The 19,412-nt window shown below is 42.9% G+C and overlaps 1 protein-coding gene across 20 annotated transcripts in view; it reads left to right on the top strand.

Annotated features, from left to right (window-relative positions):
- dtna (dystrobrevin alpha) overlaps window positions 1-19,412 on the top strand; it is a 267,864-nt gene that overhangs the window by 42,801 nt on the left and 205,651 nt on the right. For 4 of the 20 annotated variants that reach the window (XM_062980394.1, XM_008114879.3, XM_008114883.3 and 1 more), the window contains exon 1: window positions 16,651-16,942. The exons of 3 other annotated variants lie outside the window; for them this stretch is intronic. In XM_062980394.1, the coding sequence (XP_062836464.1) occupies window positions 16,926-16,942 (17 nt within the window). In that variant the 5' untranslated portion in view covers window positions 16,651-16,925. Of the gene's footprint in view, window positions 1-16,343; window positions 16,564-16,646; window positions 16,943-19,412 lie in introns of those variants that run through there. 13 more of the 20 variants (XM_062980393.1, XM_008114872.3, XM_062980388.1 and 10 more) reach the window with 8 other exon arrangements.

The raw sequence follows: 19,412 nt of genomic DNA, 5'->3' as shown, positions 1-19,412 counted from the left end.
GCCTAGTGGTAGCAGCTGAGCAATGGGCGCCCCTGGAGGTCCCTTAACTTGGTCGTTCACATAGAACAAGTTCGGACAGTCCGCACCAAGCAGAAGGGCAATGTCCACATCTGGACGGAAAGCAGGTATGGCATTCTTTAACCGTCGCAAATGTGGATGAGCCTCCACAACTTCTCTAGTTACAATTTGTTTTTTGTTCCGAGGGATGGAGGAACACTCAATCAGGTCTGGCAACTTGAACTGCCTCTTCTGGTCGCAAGAGGAGACAACAAAGCCAGATGCTATGCGACCCTGCAACTTCTTTTTTCCTGCACACGTAGTCATAGTGTAGTCAACCATCTTGGTTTTAAGGTCAAACATGCGGAAGAACTCTGGAGTAGCCAGGGAGGCGTCGCTCTGTGAATCCAGGGCCACATAGAGTCTCTTTCTAAGCCAAGGGCTCTTGGCTGGATATACATCCGCTAGGCAGATAGGATGACAAACTCTGTACTGGTGCGAGTCAGAACACAGCTCTGTACAGGCGACTGCTGAAACCTCCACCTGCATCTCTGGTACGACTGGCTTGTCGGTGTCTTCGACTGCTGACTTTTCTTTTGGTGAAACGTTCCCTTTGGGGTGGGAGATGACACTGGAGTTGTGCATTGCGGTGCAATGCTTGAGGCTGTTGCATTTCTCACACTTGACGTTTTCTTTGCAGTTGGACGCAAAGTGTGGAGTTGCTCCACAGCATCTAAAGCAGATTCCCTGCTTTTGAACTAGCTGTTGCCTTTCTTTGTATGACTTTCTACTAAACTCCCTGCAGTTGGCCAAGCTGTGAGGCTTTTGGTGGATAGGGCAAAGCAACTCTTTTACCTCCGACCTGGGTTCATCAGTCTTGTGTTGAGTTTCGACTGCCTTTACGCTGACAGGTCTATTGGCCTCTCTAGGTGGTTTCTTGTCCACTTCAGGCGCCTTCCCTGTATGGATCCCTTGATATAAGGTGGGCAGGCCCGTCTGTGGATCATTCCTTTCCCTGGCCGCTCTGGTGATGAACTGGACCAGATGGGAAAACGGTGGGTACGCCTGAGAATGGGCCTCCTTGTAGTTAAAAACCTGTTTCCCCCAGTCTTCCTGCAGGGCAAAGGGAAGTTTGTCCAGAATCTGCCGCTGGGACAGATGCTGATCGAGGCACTGCAGTCCAGGCAACTCTGGATTCTCCTTGGCCGACTCTAACTCTGCAAGAAGATCACTGAGGTCCCACAAGAGCTTGCAGTCCTTGAGCTTTAAGGTTGGGAACCTTTGCAGCTTGTCCATTAGAGATGCTTCAATCTCCGTGCTAGCTCCATACCGCTGGTCTAATCTGTCCCAGGCCTTTTCCAAGGCTTTGTTGGGATCAGCTACGTGGGCTGAATATATTCTCTTAACTTGAGAAGATGATGCTGGACCCAACCAGGCGCCTAGCAGGGTCAGCTCTTCTTCAGGCAACAACTTTAAGTCTCTAATTGCCCTCTTGAAGGTAACCTTCCAGAGAAGGAACTCTTCAGGCTTGTCTGAAAACTTTTCAACTCCCTTGTCTTTGAGGTCTCTTTTGGGACTTCTAAGGATCGAGACGAGTTGGGATTCTGGCGTCGACGGGAACAAGTGTGGCGTTGGCTGCTGTGGGGAGAAATCCCACCATACTCCTTGCGTCGACCTTTGGTCTTTTGGAGGGATGACATCGTCTGTAGATGGACCGATGGTTCCCTTTGGACTTGCTTGTAGGGCCCAATTGGTGGTAGGCTTTGATGGTTTGGCTGACTGTTCAGGAATCTTAGTAGGAGGCACAGGCAACCTGAGCAAAGACGAGCTCCCCGCTATGATGCTCTGAACTTTAGGCAACCCGAAGGCAACTTTAGGGCCCTGTTCTGACCGAAGAGAGAAGTCTTCATGTTCCTCGTCAGAAAGCTGGCTGTTTAAACTATTAAGGTGCACAAGCACCTTGGAGGAAGGGTCCTGCATTGGCAACTGACTTACATTTTCTTCTGTGAGTTGCCCACTTAGGACCTTGGCCAAAGTCTCAGCTTTTACCTTTTTGGCAGTAGCATCCATCCTTATTCTAAGCATTTCTATTTCACATTGCCTTTGGGCCTGTTCTATTTGGAGTCGCTGTTCCTCCTCTTTAAGGTGGAAAGTGTGGTCAGCTGCTTTTGCATCAGCTTCCGCCTCCGCAACCTTGCTCTGTAGCTCCAGACGTGCAGCCTCCTTAATGTGCAAGGCAGCTAGGGAAGAGATGGCACTCCCAGCAGCAGAAGACTTGCTAGAGTGGCTGTGTTTAGACGATGCACGCTCCCTTAGTTTAGATACCTGGCTAGACCGGTTGGACTTAAGACTAAGTGCCACAGCAGGTGATTTTAAAAGATTGGTCTCATGGCTGCATAAGGAAGCTAGGATTGCCCTCACCCTATTTTCTTTCTCATTAGTGTCAGCTAAAACACTCACTATTTCTAACTCTGAATCCTTGGCGTTAATGCGCTCGAGGACCTGGACTATCTTAGACACTAAACCCCTCCAAAGACCAAAGGTCTCTTCGAGGTCTGTCTGTAATATGGATGGCACCCTTGTAATACCCAAGCTCTCTATTCTGCCCATCAATGTTGTGATGCGCTCCCATGCCGAACCTAACCTCACATGGAGGAACTCCTTTTCGTCTATTAGATGGGCTAGCATTTTGGCTGAAGGGTGCTTTATCCTTTGGGGCCTTTCATTCCTACTTTCAGCCTCAGGAGGAGATATACCATCTGTATCATCTTGAAATTGCATAGACATTATATATTCTTAATAGCAAGTAAATTTACAACAAAGGCAAATGCAATATACCTGCAAGTAAATTTACAATAAAAGCAAATTCAATATATAATACAATTCACAGCACTTAACCATAGCAATATATATCACTAAGTAACTATACTTTACAAAGATTGTGACCTTTGGCGCCAAACTTTGGTAGGCAAGCTGCAAAATGCCAACTGACAGCAACTTGCCACTTGATACCTCCCTTGCCCGAGTGACGTAAACTGCCAAAATGGCGACTTCGCCAAATTTTCAAGCACCTTGTGCTCCGCGGCTCGAGGCCTGCCGCCGAAGGAGCACCGAGGCTGGCTTTGGAAAGGAGGAGAGAAGAGACGCCTCCTCCCCGCTGTGAAGGGAGGTCACCACCGCAGGTCAATGAGGCAGGTCACCACCGCAGGACGATGAGGCAGGTCACCACCGCAGGACGATGAGGCAGGTCACCACCGCCAGGCGATGAGGCAGGTCACCACCGCAGGACGATGAGGCAGGTCACCACCGCAGGACGATGAGGCAGGTCGAAGCCGGCCGAGTGCTCCGGCCGAACTCGCAGCAGCGTTGCCAGGCCTGTCCAGGTTCTAGCCTGGTTCTGGTGGGCTTCACGCCTCAGAGCCAGCCAAAGAACTGTCGCTGGTGCTCCGCGGCTCGAGGTCTACCGCCGAGGGAGCCCTGGACGTTGCTGGGAACTGCACAGCCTGTGCAAACCCAGAAAGCCACTGGGCCACGTGCGCACACGCGAGCCAAATAGCAAGGAAATAGAGCCCCACTATTTGACTCCTTCAGGTCTGAGAGCGGGCTCCACTGCCTCAGACGCTGGTAGAGTCTTTAGGTATGCAGACTGAGCTCAGGCGGAAAAGCTAAACTAAACTTCCTAAACTATAAAAAACTATAAGCCGTGCAAGCTAGCTCAAGCGGAAAAACCGCTGATCTACCTCAAAACTGTGCCGTCCGCCGGACAATAAAAAACTATAAAACTGAAACGTGCTGTCCTTTATCCGGGCGAACTGCAAATCCCTATAAGCTGTCCTATAGATATTGAACGACTGAGTCTGGATAACTTCAAAAAAGGATGTTTATTCATACAAGGTTGTAAACCTGGCACAGATCTTAAAGTTGCAGAAAATGAAACAAATTTCCATAGGTTTTAGTTGCAGAATTATCCCTGGTTCCAGAAGGCAAAGGTGATTATAAAACCACTATACCCTAATCACGCTGTCTATATTAGAAGGAGAAACTCTTTCCTTCCCTATCTTTACAGCAAAGATTAGTTCTAGAAGCGACAGAATGACCCTGCTCCTCTAACTAGATTTCCTATTCCAGATCAATATAATTCAATACTTATCTAATTTGGATAGGCTTAGATTGGCCTGGTTTTGAGGATGATTTGTCCCAGTTAGCCTTGCACAGCTCCAGCACGTTGGAAAACTATAGCCAGAATGAAGCTCCAAAATGGAGACTAGACCCTGGTAAAAAGGGCAGTCCTAAGATGTTGCACTCTTTGACCAATCACTGCAAAGAAAACTGCAGCCAGCTTTTGCAGATTCCAAGCCACTTTTCCTGGGCTTTGCAGCCAGAGGCTGAAACAAGATGCAAAGGAGGGAAAACAAACAAACGACCAATAGGTAAGGCAAACCATCGTCCTGGGGGACGGAACAGTTTCCCTTGGGGTTAATCTAAGCTGGAAGTGGCATGAAGGCACATAACAAATAGGGAGTGTTGTTATAGTTTAATCACTGTGTGATACTGAATTGGGGGCAGACATTTCCTGTTATTACTGTGTACAGTACTTGTTTGGGAGAAATGATGATGTCTAACTACCTGGCTAGCATATTCTCTGAGCTTCCATGGACCATGGGCCAAGTGGAGAACTCCTTTTACTCTAGCATTGCCCACCCCCTGCTTTTACCATTTCCCACAAAACCCCAAAAGAGGATCCTTCACTTCTTCTGCAAAAAAAAGAGAAGCTTTCTATCCAGAAGTAAGCATCACTAACAGCAGAAGACCTGTGTCCTGTACCTTCTGGGCCTTTTTGATGGTGTGTGTGTGTGTGTGTGTGTGTGTGTGTGTGTGTGTCATTTTAAGAATTGTTACTTCCATTTATATTATGTTACAATTGATGGCATGATAATGTTTTGAGAGTTGCCATAACAGCAGACTGAATAACAAGCTACATGTTCCACAGTAAACTAATAAATCCATTTCTGTACATCACACAATGTACTTGTTCCTGTGTAATTCTAGCAGAAGTGCCTTATTTGTGAGTGTTGAAGAGTTTTGTTTTCTTATTACTCAAAAAACATCAAGTTCAGTTTGAATGCAATATCTGAATTTAGTGATTATCAAAGGTAATGGAGCTTCAGGGCTTCTGGCATTGGTAGTGTTGTTGTTGGTGTGTGCGAACCCTCCAACTGTCCCCATTTTGCAAGGACAACCCTAATCAATCTTCAACCTCATTTTCAGTTACTTTTAACATATCTCCAGTTTCTCTTTTCTCCTATCAGTTGTCCTGTTGTCATCAATTGCTGCAAAATTAGGTTAACATACAAAAATTTGTATGTGATGATTACAGAATTTTAAATTCACTCACAAGAAAATCTTGGAAATTCCTTCAATGCTAATTACTACTGTACAGCAAAGTTATGAATGAAGAATCCCAGGCTCCTTCTTGCTCAGGGTCTCCTAATATTTTCATTCCTTGACCTTGGCTATGAAACTCATGGCATGAAGGTGTTCTGGTGTCCTGAACACACCAGATATGGATCCATGACACTGTATTTTGTTAATTTGGTGGAAGGAAAAGGGATGAAATTGCCTTTCCCAATAGGCTCAGGCAAAAGCAAGCTCCTGCATTCTCTGCCAGCTTGTCTGCTCTTCATTCATGATGTTTGCTTCTAAGGGTGATTGACTATGTATGTCCCAACAGCTTTAGCAAGCATAGCCAGTGATGGAGCCTCCTGGAAGCTGAAGTCCTAAAATGTTTTGCAGACTTTTTGATTCCCAGCTCTGTTGTGTAGTAAGCAAAGACGTCTTCACATTGAAGCCTAACACTTTGTGAAGTCAACATATAAAGAGGAACAAAGAAAGGGAATGTCTTGTTACCCTCTGGTTGAGACCTTTTGTGCCGTCGCGCCTGGGGCTGTAAACTCTTAGTGAAAGAGGCATGGACGTAACATCTTTCCCCAGGGGATTGCTTCTTGCCCTCCTTTAGGGAAACTGGAACTCCCAAGGACCAAAACACTGTAGTTAACTCAAAACCTGGGTTTATTCTTCACAAAGGGGGTAAAAGAAAATATACATTACAGTCTTTGATTGTTTAAGTCCATGAAGCTTGTCCAGATTCCTCTTTCTCTGGCTGTGAATGCCGGAGCAAACTCAGCCTCAGTCCAATGACCTATGTCTGAAGACAAGAGTCTTCCTCTGTTGCCAAAGGACTGATGTGAAGGCGCTTGAGACTCCTCAACGTTGTTCAGGTTGGCCCTGAACATGAAGTGTGAGTCCCAAGGGTAAGAACCTCAGAATTGGTGCTGAGAGGTAACTTTTGAAGGGCCTTTAGTGCCAAGTCTCTCTCTCACGTCCATCCGATATAGATTTTGCTGGTGGAATAAAAGGGAGGAAACACAGTCCTACTCCAGGAAGAGGTGGAGCCAACAGTTTTGCTGAGTGAGCAATGTAACAGGTACAAACAACATTGATTGACAGATATAAATAACCAATCCAACTACATTTACAGGGTAAGGGCAAAATCAGGCATGATACAACAATTCAAATCTTGAAACTTATAGTTTGACATATAAATGGCGCCACTCGCGCCGTCACACTCCCGGCCTAGATTTCCGGACTTTCGGAAATCTAAACAAAATGGAGTTAAATACCTTTAACTCTAATAACTTTAAGACTGTATGTCTTCTGAAAATAACACAACCATGTTGCTGATAGGCCTGTCAAATAAAGAAACCTTTTCGTTAGAGACGACCTTAACCTGGGCCTTGCCCACTCTATTGTCAGAGCTAGGATATAATTTTGACACAATACCCTTAGCCCATTGGTATATAGGAGCATCTTTTGTTTAAGGAACACCAAATCCCCAACCTTTACGAGCATTAACAAACCAAAACCCATAGTTTTTTTAGGGCAGACTCAGTAAATGACCTTCCTTGGTGTTTGACCTTTGTGTGGAAATGCTGTGTCAACAGCAGAGCTATGTGGCTATGGTGTGGCAAAATAAAAGAATTTTTAACACAGGATCTAATCTTTGCTCTTTTTAGTCTACCTCCAACCCTAAGGAGACCCTCATTGTCCAGGAAGGGGTTCAAGTCCTTTAAACAACTATTTTTGGGCAAGGAAGCCTTTCTTTCTAGACAAGCTATTTCTTCTAAAAAACACTGTCTTTGAGTGGATCTCAGGATGACTGTTGAGGCTTTTGAAAGATCTTGGGGCTGAATTGCACCACTGTTTTTTGTAGTGATGTAATGTATGAGCCTGGCAATGGCTGCCTGAAGTCTAGTCCATTTTGAAAATCTTTCAAACTTGGCTGGATTTAAACCTTGCCTTGATAAGTCTTGGCCATCGATGGTAGATTTGCAGGACTGAATTTCTGGCAACTCAGTGTCTTTGGGCACGAAGATGCTTTCTGGAAAGGAAGGATTTTGAAGGCATTTGGGTCCAGTGATCCAGGATGACTTGGACAACTTTGCGGCCGATGTTCCTTGGGATGCCACATCTGCTGGATTTTCTGAAGTGGATATGTAATGCCACTGCTCTTCTCCCTCCGCACACATGCTGGCTGGTTCAGCGTAGTTGTTTCTGAAGAGGTCTTCCACAAACTGGGTGATCTGGGTCTTTACCTTCGGATCTTTTAGCATCCTTCTTCTTAGGGACAGGAGACGATGAAGGGCAACATCTCTGTTGTTGGGTAGAGATGGTCTTTCCGGCTTGAAAAGTAAAGGTGCTATCCAATTACCTTCAGGGTCTTGAGTGACTTGGTTGTTCATCATCTCAAGAAACTTCTGATCATTTTTAGAGAAGGCTGTTTGCTCATCTCTCTCTGTGACTTCGATGATGGGAGAGTAATCTGGCATTAATCCCTGGCAGCAAACTGAGATGTGGCTGGCACATCCTTGCATTAGTGAAGGCCTTTTAGTGACAGGCTGGAACATCTTGTTCAGGCAGACTGGGCCTAACACCGTCCATCCTAAAGGCAACTGCTGGGCCATGGGTGAACCCTTAGGACCTTCAATCTGGTTGCTAACACGGAACAGTGTGGGACAATCTGCACCGATAAGCATGACGATGTCTGTTTCTAAGTCCAAAGCTGGAATTAGATCTTGGATACCTTTGAGATGAGGATGGGCTTGTACCACCTCCTTCGTGGCTATCTGTTCTTTGTTCCTGGGAATCAGGCTGCATTCTATAAGGTCAGGAAGATCGTACCTGACCTTTTGTCCGACAGGTGAGATTTTGAACTTTGTTGCAACTCTGCCATTCATCTTATTCTTTCCAGAACAAGTGGATATGGTGTAATCTATTGTCTCTGTATGAAGGTTGAACATGTTGAAGAACTCTGGGGTTGCAAGAGATGCGTCACTTTGGGCATCCAAGGCGACGTAGACCCTTTTCTTATTCCACAGCTGCTTGTCTGGATACACCTCTGCTAGGCAGATTGGGTGGCAAATCCTGGGCTTGTGGCTATTTTGACAAAGCTTGGCGCAGGCAACCGCAGGAGCCTTGAGGGCTACCTGAGGTTCTGTAGGCTTTTGGTCTTTTTTGGTTTCTTCTTTGGTAGGAGAATTTGACTTTGCTTTGAATTGAGGGGAATCGAAGTTGTGCATTGCAGAGCAATGCTTGATGCTGTTGCAGTGTTGGCATTGAACCTTTTCTTTGCAGTCTTTGGAGAAGTGAATAGTGGCGCCGCAGCATCTAAAGCACACCTTGGCCTTTTGAATTATTTGGAGTCGTTCTTTGTAAGGCTTCTTTGCGAACTCTCTGCATTCAGCTAGGCTGTGTGGCCTTTGATGAATGGGACAGGATATGGTGTTGTTGCTGACTGGTTGAGCAGAAGTTGCATCTGTCATCTTGACACTCAAGTTCCTTCTAAGATCTTTGCCCTGGGTTTTGTCTTCTTTGGAGGTCTTTTCAGGCTTTAGGTCTTGGTACAAAGCGAGAAGACCTGTTTGAGGGTCATTCCTCTCACGGGCTGCTCTAGTGACGAAATCCACCAAAAAGGTGAAGGGCGGGTATACATTTGCATTCTCCTCTTTGTACTTGAACACCTGTTTCCCCCAAGCTTCTCGAAGAGGAAAGGGAAGTTTGCAGAGAATGGCACTCTGTGACGTGTGCTGGTCCAGACATGCTAAACCTGGCAGCTCTGGATTTCCTTTGGCTGAAGCTAGCTCTAGTAAAAGATCACTAAAGTCCCAAAGCTGTTTGCAATCTTTCATCTTCAGTGATGGGAACCTGTTGAGTCGATCCATGAGGGACGCTTCTATCTCAGTGCTCGCACCGAAGCGCTGGTCCAAGCGAGACCACGCTGTGGACAATGCTCTTTGGGGGTCTGCTACATGAGCAGCGTAAAGTCTTTTTACTTGCTCGGCTGAGCTAGGTCCAAGCCACGCCATAAGAAGGGACAGTTCTTCATCCGCTTCTAGCTTGAAATCTCGAATGGCCCTCATGAAGGTGATTTTCCACAGAAGGTAGTCATCCGGTCGGTCAGTGAATTTCTGGACGCCTTTGTCTCTGATGTCTCTTCTTGGATTTCTCAAGAGGGAACCCAATTGAGACTCCAGTGTGTAAGGGTACATCTGAGGAGTGTGATGTGGCCCGACGAAGTCAATGTTCTTCGGTTGAACACATCTTGTCTCGATGGTAGGCGATGCTGGGTTCAGCAGATTGCTGGCAGGCAGCACCTCTGAAGCCTTCATCTTCAGCGATGGGAGAATTGACTTGGTATGCAGGGATGAATGTGGTGGTTCACTCCCGGCCATGCCTTGCCAATGTGGATGGACATCTGGATGTTGTTGAAAGACGTCATCCATTCGTTCCCAAGTAGACAGGTGGTATCTCTGAGGCCTAAGTGCAGGGATGGACTCTGACAGAGATGATGGCACTCTCCCGGCCGTGCTTTGCTGTACTTCTGAGGAATGGGCTGGCCTTGAAGTCGCGAACACTGGAACAGATGAGCGATCTTCAAGGTGGCAAAAGGAGATATGACTCTGCACTACAGGTGGTGCCAGTTGCAGGTGTGCTGAAACCTTTGCTGTAGGCTCTTGTGTTGGCAGGAAACTAAGGTTTTCTTGGGTTAGTTCCTGTGATAGGGCTTTGGCTAGAATGTTAGCTCTGACTATCTTTTGTGCTGTGTCTCTTTTTACTTGAAGCAGATCTAGATCCCGTTGCAGTTCATCTTGCTTGGCTTCAGCCATTGCAAGCTCTATTTCTCTCTGGGCCCTGGCCTGTGCTAGAAGCAGTTTCTGCTTGGCTTTAGCCTGTTGAAGGAGGAGTTCCTCTTCATTGAAGGCAAAGTCTTGCCTAGCCATTTCTGCAGACGCCTCTGCTTCTAAAACCTCTTTTCTAATTTTCAAACGGACAGCCTCTCTGTTGTAGTGGGCTGCTTTGGAAGAAGTACTGATGAATGAGTGTGTGGATTGGGAGGAACTGCTATGCCTAGATGAATGCTTGGATTTAAGGCTAGCATCATTAGATGGAATCTTGAGCAGACTGGATCTAAGGCTTACACATGGGGAGCCTTGAACCCTTTCTTCTGCACCTTTGAATAAGGAACTGGGCTCTGGTTCAATTAGAACTGCGCTGTAGCGCCTCCTCTCTTCTTGTAGGCTGAAAGAAATTTCCTTAGCCCTATCTAAAGACTCTGGAGTGTTAATTTTGTTCAGTACATAGATTATTTCTTCTGCAATAGCACTCCCATTATTGAAGGCCTTTACAAATTCTTGCCTGAGAATTTCCTTTTCCTTTGGGCAAAGGGATGCCCTTATTGCATCAGCTATGGTCGGCAGGTTTTGCCAAGCTCTGTTAAACCTCTGCCTAAGCTTGCCTTCCTTCTGCAAAAGGCAGAGCATTGTTTTCTCTGTGGGGTGCCTTTCTCTGACTGGGCGGGGAGATTTGACCCTTGTCTGCAAAATCTCATTGCTATGACTTGACATTCTGTAATTCAAAAGGAAACTTATCCTAAGTTTCAAACAGTACAAAATGCAATACTATATAACTATACAATTAAAGGCACACAAAAGGGCCATGCAATACTTTAAACAAGACAATTAAAACAGCTGCTTAACTGAGAAGTTAAGCCTGGGCTTTCATAAACTTGCAGCAGGCTTTGAAGAAAATGGCAGGAACTGCAGAAGGTTGGAATTTATTGCTTTGCAAACTGGTTTCTGGAAGAGGCTTGGTTGCTGTAAAGGCTGGCTTCTGGAGAAATGTATCTACTTTGCAGAAACCTGGATTTTGCTGCAGTTGAAGAGCTGAATGTAGCAATTAGCTGGCTAGCTTGGGAAACAGAAAAGGCGGGAAACCTAGCCAATGTTTCAATTTTGCAAAGGCTTGGCTTCTAGCAAAATGTATCCACTTTGTAGAAAGCTTGATCTTGCTGCAAATGTCTCAATTTGCAAAGGCTTGCTTCAGATGCAAAAAGGGCGGGAAAACTAGCAAAATGTATCAATTTTGTGAAGGCTGGGCTTCCCTCTGGAGGCAAAGGCAGGCTTCTTTTGACTTCTTTATCTTTAGGAGACTATGGGCTTGGCAAATTTAAGGCCCTTTCACTCCTTCTTTTCCCTTCTTAGCACTTCTGGAAGGCTTCTTTCAGCAGTTCTGGAAAAGAAGGTTTCTCTCTCAGTACTCTCAGCACTGCTGGAAAAGAAGGGTCCTCTCAGCACTGTGCCGTCGCGCCTGGGGCTGTAAACTCTTAGTGAAAGAGGCATGGACGTAACATCTTTCCCCAGGGGATTGCTTCTTGCCCTCCTTTAGGGAAACTGGAACTCCCAAGGACCAAAACACTGTAGTTAACTCAAAAACTGGGTTTATTCTTCACAAAGGGGGTAAAAGAAAATATACATTACAGTCTTTGATTGTTTAAGTCCATGAAGCTTGTCCAGATTCCTCTTTCTCTGGCTGTGAATGCCGGAGCAAACTCAGCCTCAGTCCAATGACCTATGTCTGAAGACAAGAGTCTTCCTCTGTTGCCAAAGGACTGATGTGAAGGCGCTTGAGACTCCTCAACGTTGTTCAGGTTGGCCCTGAACATGAAGTGTGAGTCCCAAGGGCAAGAACCTCAGAATTGGTGCTGAGAGGTAACTTTTGAAGGGCCTTTAGTGCCAAGTCTCTCTCTCACGTCCATCCGATATAGATCTTGCTGGTGGAATAAAAGGGAGGAAACACAGTCCTACTCCAGGAAGAGGTGGAGCCAACAGTTTTGCTGAGTGAGCAATGTAACAGGTACAAACAACATTGATTGACAGATATAAATAACCAATCCAACTACATTTACAGGGTAAGGGCAAAATCAGGCATGATACAACAATTCAAATCTTGAAACTTATAGTTTGACATATAAATGGCGCCACTCGCGCCGTCACACCTTTAATAATTGCAGATCGCTACAAATCCTTTCAGGGAATGGAATGCATATAAACTGTGACAGTCTCGGAATTAGAAGTTTGGTATGTATAAAACTTCCAGGAGATATAGTGGTAGAGTTACTTCTGGTTGTTTTTATAACTCCATCTCTCACAAGATACGAGCAAGTTTTACGCATTTACAAAAATGAGAGGTGACATGGAAGGAAATTGTTACTAGCCCAGAGAAACAGTATTTCTTTTCCCCAATATACGAATTGTTTGGTCTGGGGAGGGAGGTGTCATAAAAAACAGCTTTTGCCGAAGGAGGTGGAGTGTAGAATCAAACACAGAAAATAAAAGTGTCCAGACATAAGCCATCTCAAGAAGTAGAATTAGGAACAAATTGGTGATGTTTATTAGTTACTTATAAAGTTTAGACCCTCTCTGTTATAATGGATTCAGCTGGAAAATACTGAGTTGTTTTGCTTGTTAGTGTGAGATACTCAGTGTATGCTGAACTTTTTAGTTCCCAGGTAGCTAATTCTCCAATATGCTGCTTCAAAATGTTTCAAAGCCTTTGAGCATCAAACAAAATAAGTAAGTAAGTAGGCAAACTAAATCCAGCTATTAGACTTGTCTGCAGTTAAACAGTTTCTGAACTGAAGTTTGTTACAGCGTGCATTTCTAGTTGACCCAAGTGTTTTACTAGTGTAATTGCAAATGCTGTTTTACACTTACAATCTGCAAAGAATTTATTTTGTACAACTGATAGAACTGAAGTCTCTGTAAAATAGAAATGTTTTGCCATGTTATGAATTAGGGTGGACTGTAAATTAATATTTTTCCTGGCTTCAGCTAGAAGAGCTCAATAATTCATGAGGCTTACATTTCTCTTGCTGCTTCTGCCTCTACATTTACTGAAATGTGTGCTTTGAGAAAATCTGTGGTTGAACATGCATTTGTTTTTGACAGAATTAAAACACATCAGATGTATAATTTAAAGGCAAAATGGAGGTCTGTGTTGATCTCAGAACTAGTGGCATTCTACTTTGCTTCAAGCCTGATCATATGCAGTACATGGCTCTGCGGTAAGAGTCATATATTCTTGCAGAATCACAATATGCACACACATTTTTGTGAGTGTCCCAAGATTCTTCATGGATATCATAAACCCCAGATAATAGCAATTTATTTTGACTGTGCTTGAGAAAGATGCATATCACCTAATAGCATTGCAGGACTGAGAATGCCCAACAAACCCTTCTATTTGTGGTCCTCTGTAGGTCCTCAGGTGCTATTCTGTGGAATCCATAGTATTGTGCCCCATTATGACCCTCACTGTTTACCCCTAGTTAAGCCCCTTTTAGTTAGAAGGATTAATATTTTATGTACAGTTCCGGGGGGGGGGGGTTAGTCTAGACAGCCTGTTTGCATTTGAAGCCTCTGTTGCCCTGCCCCTTTAAGAATCCCTTCAGGGGCAGAGCCTCAGGCAAGGCACTTTTGGTTCTTGGAAGAGTTGTTCTTGTCTGACTGAAAGAGAGGAAGGCTGGAAGATGTACAAATAGCAAGTCCAATCGGAGCTGTATTCAAGTCCAGTCAGAGTTAAATGTTGAAACCATCTTAGAGACAGTTGAACACCATACAAGAAAGAGACCATAAGAAGAAATAAAGATTCAAGAGCCTTAGTTCGGCCAGAACTGTGTCTATCTCTCAAAGACTTTACCTCTCCTCATAAAGACTTTGTAGTGAGACTCTGGAGGAGAGAAAGTCTAAAATTCTTGTAAGGTAATAAATTCCTGTTTGATTCAAGTATATAGTCTCTGATCTGTTCCCTACACAGCCAGTTCACTTTCTAAGTAGTTCAGATAGCATGGGGGCAGAACAGTGCTATTTTGGTTTCTTTAGGCTGTAATGTTTTTACAGAAGTATGTTCTGTCTTTTCAGACCCCTTTTCTCGCTACTGGGTCAGTGCTTTGTTGTGTAGCTCTGAACAATGTCTCTCACTGGAGCATTCTTGCCAATTCACCTTTCTTTTGCAATCCCTGGTCATGTGGTTTCTAAAGGATCAACATCTGAAACAAAGACTTTCCTCCCTGGCATAAGCTAAGCAATCATCATAAGGCTTTTTTCTAAATTCCTTACAATCATCAAGAAGATGGTGTTTCTTATGCACCGGGCACATCACTTCTATCAGTTTTTTCATGTGACATTCAACTGAGTTGACATTAGTCTCGGTCTTCTGACCACAACTTGTGATTTGCCTTTGGTTTCTTTGAGAGGTTTCTTTGCTTCTTTGTCATTTCAATATAGGAGGAGAAATCCCATTTGAAGGTCATTCTTCTCTCTAGCCATTCTTGTGAGGAACTCCACAAGATGTAAATAATATGATGGGTATTTCTGTTGATGATTTTCTTTATAAGTAAAGACCACCATCTTGTCAAGTCAAAAGGGCAAAATTCCAAAAAGTTCATTTTAGAAATGAAAGGGTGATATTATCAATCCGGGAAATCATGCTGCGTACCCCAAAAGTTGAAAGAGTGTATCTAAGTGTCATAACAGTTTGGGAAATAATTTTAAATGGGCTAACAAGGAGGAGTGACCTCTTTAAGATATGACAGTTAAGATTCCTAAAGCAGGGAATAGGTGGGAAACAGGAAAGGGCTAAAAGGCTGCCACTCATATTCCTGAAATTAAAGGAGAGTTAGGAAAATATCTTTCCTATGTGGAATTTTTGAGATGAAATACATGTCCAAGAAATAAAAGGAGATCAGGACAAATCTCTCCCAATCTGCCATTCTGGTCTCAGAGCAGCCAAGGGAATATTTACAGGAAGTCCGCCAGTGGAACACAATTGCTCAAGGACACTAATGCTTGTGTTCCCTCATAAGTGAAAGTATTGAGAAGTACGCCTCCTCTAATGTTGAAAGTGATGTCCATTGTTGTTCTCCATTATTTTTATAGTCTTTTAAAACTATCAATCTTAGTGACCATGACTATTTTGTAATGGTGAATTCCACAGCTTACTTTCCATGGTATAAAGGTACTTGCCCTCAGTCTCAACCATTCAGTTTAATTAGAAGAATCTAGGATTTTAGCACGAGAGAGGGAGAACATATTCTTCTCCACTTTCTCCCCATCCAGAATAGGCACGCTTAGTCATTAGCTAATATTAGATTTGGCAGCAGTATTAGATTTCAGCTACCTCTTTCTTGGAAATCATCTTGGCATCATTCCCTGATGTTTCTGCACCAGCCTGTTTTCTAAATCCATTAATATTTTTTCTTCAAATGCTATAGAGAAGACAAGATAACTGTAAAGCTTATGTTTTTTCAGCTTGCCCAAAAATGAATTACAGTATTCTTGCATGACTTTAAGTAAGATCAGACAAATTTATAGCATATAGATCTACCAAAAGCTAGTAAAACTAATTACTGAAAATTAGGACTGTAGACATACACTGAATCTAAGTGGTTAATTATATTAAAACCTTCTGATCGCTTCAGAATATAATCCAAATTAAATCATGTGCAGGTTGATTTTTTTAAAGACAAAATAATAATTAGTTCAAGCACTTACTAGATTTGCAGGTAAGCAGATTTATGCCACTAGTTTTCACATAGTATATGAAGGAAATGCCTCTTCGGAGATCTTGAATACAGTGTCTTAATGTTGCCTATACAATGCAGTTTTAAATCTTATTATAACTGCAGTCTTAAGTAATGCTTTCATGGAAATAAATTTCATTGACATATAGGGTATTTACTTACAAACATGCATGTTTATTTCTTTATTTGTTTAGGTGTACATGCCTCTCTTTCCAAGACAGAATGCCCTCAAAATAGTGCTTTGGAATCCAGATATATATAGTGTATATAGATGCTATTCATTTTGGTAATATGAATGTTCAGCTGTGACATAGAGTGGGTGTTGCTCTTTTCACTCAGCTCTGAGATTCTCTATATGCTCAGTGATGTAGAGCACATAATTATGCGTGTTCTTAAGGCCGGGTAGCTCCTGTCCTCTGTTGCCACAGGCTCTCAGGAATGTCACTTGCAGAACATTCCTTTCCTGGGCAGCCAAGTTTGGAAGCTAGTTTATTCCTGGCTGCAAAACTGCAGTGATGCCTGAATGAGAGACATGGCAGGAGGGCTTCAATTTCCGCCTGTACCCACACCCACACATCTTGCCGAGACAGGTAACAACAACCGCAGAAGCAGCAGCTGTGTGGGGCTCTCCAAAGGAGGGAAAGTGAGGGAGGTGGAGTAACAGGGGGTGGGGGAGAGGACAGAAAGGAAGTGGATCTGAGTGCTTGTGATTGGTAAGCCAGCTTCACGAAGGCATCTGCCAGCAGGACTTCAGAGGAATGTGAAACCAAATCATTTACAAGTTAAAGATAGACTCAAGAGTACATAGCATCTTGGGCACTTGTTTCAACTCAGTCTCTTGAAGACTGTTGCTTTGGGAGTTTTCTTTTTACTGCCTCCAGGGCATCTCAGTTTTTACTCTATCAGATTCTCACTTAGTGTTTTGGAATAAAAAGGAGTGTGTGAGAAGATCATGGTGCATGCTGCAGGGTAAGTAACAAGCTTTATTTGAACTCCTTATTCCTTTTACCATGTTTGTCCAGCTTCTTCTGGTCTGAACGTTTCAGGGAGGCATGCCTACAGGTAATGTTCCTTGTTTGCCCCTTAAGAGTGCATGCCTCAGTGAGTTGGCATTATACAACTTTTCTTGTTGTGGCATGCATGAAGACATATTTAGATTGAAAGTGGTGTTTCTTTCCTGGTAGATTTATTTTACCGTAACAGTGTGCTAGATCTTTTTGTTTCAATTGCAGGATGAAAAGCACTTCTGCCATAGTAAAGTTAGGATCAAGTTCATATTGCTATCCTAGATGCATCTTAGTGTCTCCTGTTTTTCCATTCTGGTTCTGGCACTTGTTCTGTGTAACTTGGGAACACAAATAGATTTTATTATCGCCAAGCTCCAGTTTGGTTTTTTTTGGCAAGGTATTTCACTGTAAACTGTTTACTTTTTATGTTTGTGCATTTATGTTCCATTAAAATATGCTGTAATCAAGAGTGATCTTTTGCTTAATTGGACAAAAGTCAGCAAGTGCTTGTTTATTAGAGTCTACTTATCTTCATTTGAACTGTGACATTATGTTCAGCTACTTATGCATATATGCCAGTGGGGTTGGTAGATCTTTTGGAAGAAAGTACTGGTGTTTACATTTGGGAAAGAGATTTAATGGATTTATTTTAACAACAAACAAAAATATTTAAAAATGATACTGAGGAAGAAAGGACTCAGGCATCTTTACTTCCTTGCCAAAATAAAATGCAATACATAGGCTGTGCTTTACTTCATTAGTGTTTGCTAAATGTTGGTTTCGTATGAAATTATTTGTAGCTTGAACTTTTATTATGATGTTAAATATTTCCTCCATTCCATTGATAATGTTAAATTTTATCTCTAACAAAGCTATTTGCAGTAGTTGTAGGAGGAATTTTTTTTAATGGAGATATAAAATTCCTGTTCCTCTGCTTTGTATTTTAGAGAGCTGTTAGATTTCACAAAGAAATCTTCAGCTTGAAAATATGAGGAGAAACACTTGGCTGCAACTCAAATCGGTTTCCTTTTTTTTTTTAACAGAAAATCTTCTGCACCTGACATTCTGTTTCTTTTCTTGATAACTAATTCCATAAGTCACAGTGCTCGAGATAATTGGGAGGAGGGGTGTATAAATAGCAAAAATAAAATGGAATGTATGCAGTCTCTGCTTTTCCCTTGGTGACCATGACTGAGAGGAAGTAGAAATAATTTACAAGAACAAAATACAAAATGGAGGGGAGGAATGTGGGGATTATAATATGCTGAATGGGATCTTAACTTAATACTTCTAATCTTCAGCTTTTTGTGTACTGCTGTATGTTTAATCATTGTATTTTAAGCTTCATGACTCAAAAAGTAGACTGTGAACAACCCCAACCTGAGCAGCTATTAGGCTACTTAGTGAATGGTACAGCTCCAATTTTAGGAAGGGACAGGGCAGTTTTGGCATTATACCTTGCTGGAAAGTCAAGTTGGGAACACTTTTGAAATTGGTCTGGGTCAGGTGCTTATAGCTTTTTAATTCTAGGCATAAGTTAGTAATTTAAATATGTATACCCTTAGAATCTAGAAAACTGTGTTAGAGAGTTATACTTAACTTTTAAAACATTATGTATTTAGGGCATAGCCCAGCCAAAATTAATCTCTTTTATACTGAAGCCCTGCACACATGAACTTGGAAGTAAGCCATGTTGAAAATATTTAAACTTTTACTTTCTAACTAAACATCCATAGGATTGCATTTTTATTCGCACTCATTTCAGAGCTAAACAGATGTTTAAGTCTCTCATTCGAATTAGTGGAACATTAATCTGTGTTGCAGTTGGGTTTTGCCAGTATATTTTGCTCATACTTAAATGTATACTTAAATGTATTTCCTTCTGTGTATAATCATACATAGGTAAACAATGCTTGAGCATACCCACACCTAGTGAAAAGTCACTCTGTAAGATTTCCTGGTTTCCACTAATAAGAGATGAGTTATGTGTCATGTATATGCATATGGCAGTGGTTCTCAACCTGTGGGTCCCCAGATGTTTTGGCTTTGAACTCCCAGAAATCTTAACAGTTGGTAAACTGGCTGGGATTTCTGGGAGTTGTAGGCCAAAACAGCTGGGGACCTACAGGTTGAGAACCACTGGCATATGTGGTAGAGCAAATAGATAGAGAGATGAGACTTTCTCAGTAATTGCTGTCCAGATCCTGGTAAAGGCTTCCCAGAGCACCACGTCTACCTAAATTCCTTTCCAGCATTAGATCAGTAGTGAAGATTTCTATTGAACCTTACTTTTAATTAAATGTTTTCACTACTTCCAAACAAGTTTCTACTGCTAGCAATAAAAAGACATTATTCAGCTGTACCATAATTCCCTTCTTAACAGAAAAAAATAGACAAAAGAAACAGGAAAACACACCGGGGTTGCAAATGGA

The sequence above is a fragment of the Anolis carolinensis genome, chromosome 4, assembly GCF_035594765.1.
Source record: "Anolis carolinensis isolate JA03-04 chromosome 4, rAnoCar3.1.pri, whole genome shotgun sequence".
Taxonomy (NCBI): domain Eukaryota; kingdom Metazoa; phylum Chordata; class Lepidosauria; order Squamata; family Dactyloidae; genus Anolis; species Anolis carolinensis.
Note: the sequence above shows the minus strand (reverse complement) of the source record. Positions and strands in the feature narration are given on the sequence as shown.